The 7,693-nt window shown below is 47.6% G+C and overlaps 1 protein-coding gene across 1 annotated transcript; it reads left to right on the forward strand.

Moving 5' to 3' along the window:
* Nucleotides 1–5,142, forward strand: PURB (purine rich element binding protein B). Its single transcript, XM_043502991.1, has one exon. It carries the CDS (start codon nucleotides 18–20, stop codon nucleotides 945–947), a length of 930 nt encoding a protein of 309 aa, XP_043358926.1. The 5' UTR covers nucleotides 1–17; the 3' UTR covers nucleotides 948–5,142.
* Nucleotides 5,143–7,693: the final 2,551 nt, after the last annotated feature.

Raw genomic sequence — 7,693 nt, forward strand, 5'->3', positions numbered from 1 at the left:
CGGGCGGGGGCGAGAAGATGGCGGACGGGGACAGCGGCAGCGAGCGCGGCGGCGGCTTCGGCGGCCCGCGCGGGCCGGGCCCCGAGCAGGAGACGCAGGAGCTGGCCTCCAAGCGCCTGGACATCCAGAACAAGCGCTTCTACCTGGACGTGAAGCAGAACGCCAAGGGCCGCTTCCTCAAGATCGCCGAGGTGGGCGCGGGCGGCTCCAAGAGCCGCCTCACGCTCTCCATGGCCGTGGCCGCCGAGTTCCGCGACTACCTGGGCGACTTCATCGAGCACTACGCGCAGCTGGGGCCCAGCAGCCCCGAGCAGCTGGCGGCGGCCGGGCCGGGCGAGGAGGCCGGGCCGCGCCGCGCGCTGAAGAGCGAGTTCCTGGTGCGCGAGAACCGCAAGTATTACCTGGACCTCAAGGAGAACCAGCGCGGCCGCTTCCTGCGCATCCGCCAGACCATCAACCGCGGCCCGGGCCCGGGCTTCCCCGGCGGCCCGCCCGGCCTGCAGAGCGGCCAGACCATCGCGCTGCCGGCCCAGGGCCTCATCGAGTTCCGCGACGCGCTGGCCAAGCTCATCGACGACTACGGCGGCGACGAGGAGGAGCCGGGCGGCCCGGGCGGCGGCGGCGCGGGCGGGCTGGGCGGGGAGCTGCCCGAGGGCACGTCCATCACCGTGGACTCCAAGCGCTTCTTCTTCGACGTGGGCTGCAACAAGTACGGCGTGTTCCTGCGCGTGAGCGAGGTGAAGCCCTCCTACCGCAACGCCATCACCGTGCCCTGCAAGGCCTGGGCCCAGTTCGGCGGCGCCTTCTGCCGCTACGCCGACGAGATGCGCGACATCCAGGAGCGCCAGCGGGACAAGCTCTACGAGCGCCGCGCCGGGCCGGCCGGGCCGGGCAGCGGCAGCGGGGCCGGCGACGACTCCGACGGGGACGACGTGGACGACGATTGAGCGGCGCCCCCCCCCCCCCCCCCGGCCGGGGAGCCGCCGCCGCCGCCCGCCCCAGCCCCGGCCGAGAGAGAATCCAGCTTCACCGCAGACACCGCCCCGGCTCTCCCCCCCCCCCCGCCCCGTCCCAGCCCCTTTCGAGATCGTGCCCCCCCCCCCCCGGCCCCGCCATGGAAACCAGCATCCCGGCGGCCGCTTGAAGAGAAGGGAGAGGCCGCCGCAGCCATCCAGATCCGAGGGTGCAGGTCGCGATGGGGAAGGAGGTGGCCGCGGCTAGCCGGGGCGGGAGGGGAATCCCGGCAGCTTCGGGCCTAGTGTTGGGACGAGCCTGTTTCCGGACCCACGTCCGCTCTGTCCTTTCCTTTGCAGACTTGTTTTCTGGGATGCAAACTGCTCCGCTCCGGGCGCCGCTGGAACCGTCCGCCAGCGAGTTCCGGCTGGCAGGGCTCTGAAGATGAGGGGACACTTCTTCTTGTTTCGATTTTTTGTTTTTGTTTGTTTTGTTTTGTTTTTTTTATTTTAAACACGGGGTTGCGAAGAGGTAGGTTCAAGGAAGAACAGGCATAAAGCACAAGGAAAGCTGAGTGGATTGGTTGCTGCTCACTGAAGTTCTTCCCCTTCTCTCCAAGTAAGGTGGTCTTGGAAAGAAACGGCCTTAGCCGCAGGGAGAAGCTAGAGCCAAATCTCTCCTGGCTCCAGTGGGTTGGCCCAGCGAATAAATGGAATCCAGCATGAGAGCTGGGGTTTTAAATCTTTAAACCGTAACTTGGTTGAGAACAGCAACCTGTGGCTACAAGTCTAGTCTGTGAAAGAATGACTGGCACAACGTGAGACATGAGCAAACTGAAGGCTTCATTCATCTTCGGTAGAAATCAGTGGACATGTTCGACTATGAATCTAAACACCAAGAACCTCAGGTCCAGAAGTCCATCACTTGTTCTTTTACAAGAATTTTTAAAAAGAGAACTCAATCTGTTTCCTCAGTACCTCACATTGTGTAACAGCAGAGTTGGCAAAAATGCACGGATGGATTGTTCAGAGCAAGCACGCAACCTGTGGGAGCTTCACATCCATCGCTGAAAAGGAGCAGAAACAAAATGAATAAGCTCTGTGACTATAAATATACCCTAGCAGCATTTTTTACCACCTTGAAATTTCACCATAGACTGGCTACTGCCAATTCGTCCAGCTGTCGTTCCAGAATTAAGTTGGGGCTCTTTCCAGGGAGCACCACTTCTGTATTTTAAATGGATTTTCACTCTCTCAAATGATTTGATATTTTTTTTAAGCTAATCGAGTCAACCCTACCCCTCCAGAAAGGTATTTCTAGACACCTAGTCGTATACTAGTAACTTTGAACTGAATGGAGCGTGTGCTGTTCATTCCAAAGTTTCAGGTATTACTTGGGTGACATCGTAGAATCTTTCATATTTTTTTTTTAAACTGTGCATGCCTGTCTTTTATTTGAGCTGCCTTTTTAATTTATTGCATACCCTTATTACCTTATTTTGTTATTACTCTACCTATACTATCTTTATTTTGTATTTATTGGAAAATAAGGAACATACAAAAGGCATTTTTTTTTCACGCAGTTGTGGCTGGGGGGGAGATTGGGTAGGATTTAAAAAAAAAAGCTTTTGAGATCAGTTATCAGAACATTAACCACAAGTTTGTTTCAGCCACAGACCTGTATTGTTGCCCTTTTTAAAACACATTCTTTCCTCCCGTTGTCCATGGTAGGTCTTTTTAACACCAATTTTTAAAAAGAAATTTTTTTTAAATTCTTCTCCGTTGCAAAGAACCGGGTTTCCTAAACTGTACGGGAGCAATAGTTTTTCTTGATGTTTTAATTACATCCGTATACTTGTACTGTATTTTGTACTCTAAGGCAGCTGTTTTCAATAATGTCCTGCTGTATTTACCTATGTATTTTGTTCAGATGTGTTCAGTTCTTTGCTGCGGAGAACAAATTTCCACCGTTTCAGCAGACAGAAGGGCTGAGACATCACAGCACTTAGGGGTGTAGAAAACTCTGCGTAACTAATTACAGATTGGAGGCAGCAATGAGAATTGAAGGCTGCAGATATTAGGTGTATAGTGGTGTAATTTTTCCATTCATTTTAAAACTATGTACAATGTATGTATAGACCAACAACTTGTTTTGTTGCTTCAATGGTGATTCACCTTTTTCGTTGCTCAGCTGCAGTGAGCCAATTCACTTTTTGCAAAGATGCAGTACCTCTCCTTTTCAAGAGGATTATATTTTTTGGCTGAATTGCAGTAACTAGCCGTACCTTTCTACTTATGTAGTAGCGACAGGGTCTTGATGGTCCCTTGCCAGTGGCTACATAAGCTACCATTAGCTGTCTAGGAAGTATGTGGAAGTGGACAGATGCATATATCATGTATGCCAAGAACACTGCCATAAATGGCACCAGCTTTGGCAACCAGAAACATTTCTTCTGTAGTCATTAGACCAGATGAGTGATGTATTGATCGATGTACAAAACTCCTATACAGCTCAGTTTGGCCTTCCAGCAAACATTAGGTGTGGTAAGAATGCAGTGCGTTTCCAGAAGAAATTTTATATTCAAAACTGTTAACCTGCCTGTATCCAACTAAGCTATCATGAAAGGTGGGTTGATAATTCTTAACTGCCCTTGAGGATTCTCTTCTTACAGCGGGTTCATGGCCAGTCTTTCCGCTGCAGAAAGATGGAGCCCGATTCTAGTGGCAGAAGGCCATGTTGAGCATAGCGAGTGGTTCACTGACAGGGGAAATCATTCCCTGTTGTTGGGGGAGGGGCAACCGGAATCTGGAGACAGGGTAGGTGGGGCGGAAAGGAGGGAGTTTGCCTCAGAACTGCAGAATTTCTGCAGAGATTTTTAGTTTTCTATTGTACTTGGGCCCACTCTGAATATTTCTTGTGTGAAGCAAAGAGGATCATTCAGAAATATGTATTGGGTTATAAATTAAGTGGATTGATTCTGCTGGGGCTCCAGAAAGTGTCTCCCCACAATTCACAGAGTTCTTAAAAATTACACTGTATATTTTACAGTGCATCACTCTGACACTAATTTGTAACATCGTAGTTATTTGGCTATTCAGAACAGTCCTATTTCTCTAGAATCTGGCATCACAAAATTGGGACGTCTGGATGTGATTGGTATATCCACCTACTCCAGGCAAGCATGTTAACTGGATTGTTTGTGGGATAATCAAACAGTTCACCTTGATTCTTAAGCAAGTCCTGTGTAGTTAAAAGGGGGGGAAATTTGCCCCATTCTTGGTGTTACTGCTTGGATCGAAAAGGTGACCTCTGTAACCGGAAGGGTTGGACAGTTTTTTTGTTCAAAAAAAAAAAAAAAAACCCGTAAATTTGGATTCTGTAGAAAAATGGCAAAACACCTCTGGAGAGGAGATTTCCTGAATTTATGGAACTTCCGGATTTCTGTTGCCCCTGGAATGACAGTTCCAGAATGCAACTATGTCAAAGCATCTGCTGTACAAAACAAAATGTAAATCTTGTATAGCACCAAAACCTCAAATGTAAATACTCGAGGCATATAGGTATAAATGCCCGTAGCGTTATGGGTCAGTGTTCTGTTCCATAGCTGTTTGCTGCAAAAGGATTCCTGCTGCAGCAGCAGGAGCTGCCTTCAGAAAGCAGGCGGCACTGTCAGTTATCCTGGAATCCTTTTGTAAGAAATCACAGGTCTTGTTAAGAAAGAGATTCAAGCTTCTGCTTCAGTTTCCCTCCCAAAAAAACACGTAATTATCCTGTCTGAATTTTAAACGTTCAGGGTAAGGGGCACAAGAGGCTGGTTACAATAAATCCCCTCATATTGAGTGGCCCATCGATGACTGCATACTTCCGATATGGTAATAGCTGAGGAGGACTTGCTAAAATGTGATCTTTTCCCATCTGAAACAAGGGTGTAGAATATGATCTACACAAACTATTATAAATGACTGACGACTCACAAACTACTTTGCTCTTGAGAGAGTGGCAGTTTCTTGAATTTTTTTTTTAAATTTTGGTGGAAAACTGTTCAGTGCATAGTATATGCACAGACATCTTCTCTTACAAGTGTAACAGAATTATTATGGTACTTTATCTGATGCACAATTAATCTCTCAGCAGATATTCTTTGAAAAACAGTGTGGCCTTTATTCTAACTTGCAGGGGAAGGGAAAGGAAAATCTAGAGGTTTCCCTACATAAAAATGGCACTTTTTTGGCTGCAAATTGTTGTGAGTTCTTAGTAGTAAATGTTACCTCGATATGCCTCTTCATAAGCAGGTAACCAATCTTAGTGTCTTGCCATATGCTCTTTGCTACAAACGCATTAGTATAGTGAGAATAACTGATCTGATGTAAAGTTTAACTGTTTGAATTGATGAGAAGACCCCCGGTAAATGTGTTTTTAAAAGTACAGATTCATTTAAGAATACTGCTATAAACTTGCTGCATAAGTGATTTTAGTTGTACACAGCAGATCCTCAACCTATTGCACTCAATTTCCTCTTCCTTGTGCAGTCAGAGGCTCATCTCTTTAGGCAGGTGAATGTTGAACAGCTGTGGCAGTTTCTGCATTGTGTGTATACCAGTCCGAGAGGTAGTGTTGCCTCATTCGGTGTCTTCAGTAGGACGCTTGCCAGGTAAACACCCTGAACCCTTTCCCAGCGAATGCTCTAATCTGATTCCAGGTCTTCTGGTCAGATTTAGGATGCCCGGGAGAATTTTGTGTTGGCAAGAACACTGTACCTAAAGCTGTATTTTGAAAATTACCCAAGACCCATTTTATTTGTCTTTTAAAACTGCTGAAAGAACAATTTTTATTTTATTATTTTTTTTACTGGATTATGAGGATGGGGAAGACATGACTCTGGTAAAAGAGCAGAAGCCCCATTCCTCTTGTCAGCTTGTGACAAATCTCACATCTCCGGCACTTTCTGGTTTCAACCCACTCGAGAAAATACCAAAAAAGTACTGTGACAAATGCTGCTTTGCTTTGTTTGTGGTACCCTGAATGGTCAGACAGCCTTGCACTGAAACCTCAGCCCTCTGGCATGTGGCTTCCAATCCAAAGAGGTCTGGGATCAGAGGCAGGAATCGGAACATCTGAATGTGGTCACTAATTACTACCTCTTACCCATGTGGTAGCAATTATTTTGCCACTGGCTCTTAGCTTTGGTTTTCTTACCTGTATATTGTGAATGGCTTAATACTGTGTAGTCGTAGTTAATTTGTAACATGGAACAGAACCTAGGTTTTTTTCACCCTAAAACTTGTGACAAATTTTGGTCTAATCCAAAATCTCTCTCCATCTCTTTAAACGGTGAGAGAAACTCTCCCCTGTAGGTTACTACGAGTGAGCCCAAATTCTTCATCCTGTCTGAAGCAGGGGATTTTGGAGCAGTCTCAGTGAGTAAAAGAGGAGCTAACGCACCGCAGGCTGATGGGATCTTTAGTGGTTCCTGACTCTTTAAAAGTACACTAACTCCCCCACTCTGAAAGAATCTGTTGCAATTTACAGCCTGGTAGAGTCCCAGTGAAGACTTGGTCCCAGAGGCACAGCGACCTTGCGCTGATGAAGAAACTCGTGCTTTCAAGTGGCCTGTGGCAAGGCTCCTTGTCATTCCAGGAGGATTTGATTTTTTGAGTTGCATTTTTCGTAGTAATTCTCACCGCCTCCCCTCTCCTTTTTAACCTGTGCAGTGAGTAAGCTCTAGTTTCTTCTTTTAAAAACTGAAACTCGCGTGGCTGTTGCATGGGATGTTCCACAGAAGGAACGTAAAAGCGACACGCATTTATCACAGGCGACTTGTAACATGCTGGTATCTAGCCTTAATCTCTTACGTACTGTATCTAGGAAGGAAAACAGCCCACGGGTAAGCAGTAAGGTGCTCTGCCTTTTCAAAGCTCCTGCAGGTTGCACAGAGGCTGTTTTCTCAATTACTGCTGCTCTGTGTATGGTAAGGTAGAGAGAGGGAGTTGAAATTTGCAAAGAGAGCTTAATTTCCAACAACAGCTATTGCTCATCATATTAACCTCAGAGAATTTCCGAGGCCAAATGTTTAATTTCCTGCTCTGTGCTGCTGTGGTGAAAGGCCCATGTGGCTCGAAAATCCTGCCTTTGATGGTATGCAGGATTCAGAAGAAGAACAGAGCTTTAGTCCGTTTTGTTTCTTCCTGCTCCTTCCCCTCCTCCCCCCTTCATAATTGGAACAGCTGGATTCAAGCAGCGGTAACACCTTTTGAGCAGTAATATATAGAGGAGTCCAAGCGGCTCTGTCTGGGATTAAATGGGTGCCATACCAGCTTTTTTTGTGGGGTGGCTGGGTGGGAGCAGGGCGCGTTAGTTAACGACACTAATAATACGAGCAGCTGTACACGTAACTTGTAACACTTCAGCCCCCCTTCCTAGTGTGTCATAAATAGAACGGGTGCTAGTACGTATTCCCGGGGCCAGATTCTGGTCTTTTACCTTGCTGTCGCTCTAGGGCTGACCCCACTGAAGCCACCAGTTACACCAGTGTCAGTATGGTCCCAGATCAGAATGGGCAGGGAGCCCGCTCCTGAGAATGCACTGTACTGGCAATGCTCATGTACTGTCCAAATGCGTTTGGCAGGGCCGTGGGACATGATTTGATTGATGGCTCCCGCTGCTTGTCTAAGCTGGAAAGTTAAGGAGGCAAAAAGATCAGCTTCATTTTATGCCCCCAAGATGCATCTCTGCTACCTCC

Source organism: Dermochelys coriacea, chromosome 26 (genome assembly GCF_009764565.3).
Source record: "Dermochelys coriacea isolate rDerCor1 chromosome 26, rDerCor1.pri.v4, whole genome shotgun sequence".
Lineage (NCBI taxonomy): Eukaryota > Metazoa > Chordata > Testudines > Dermochelyidae > Dermochelys > Dermochelys coriacea.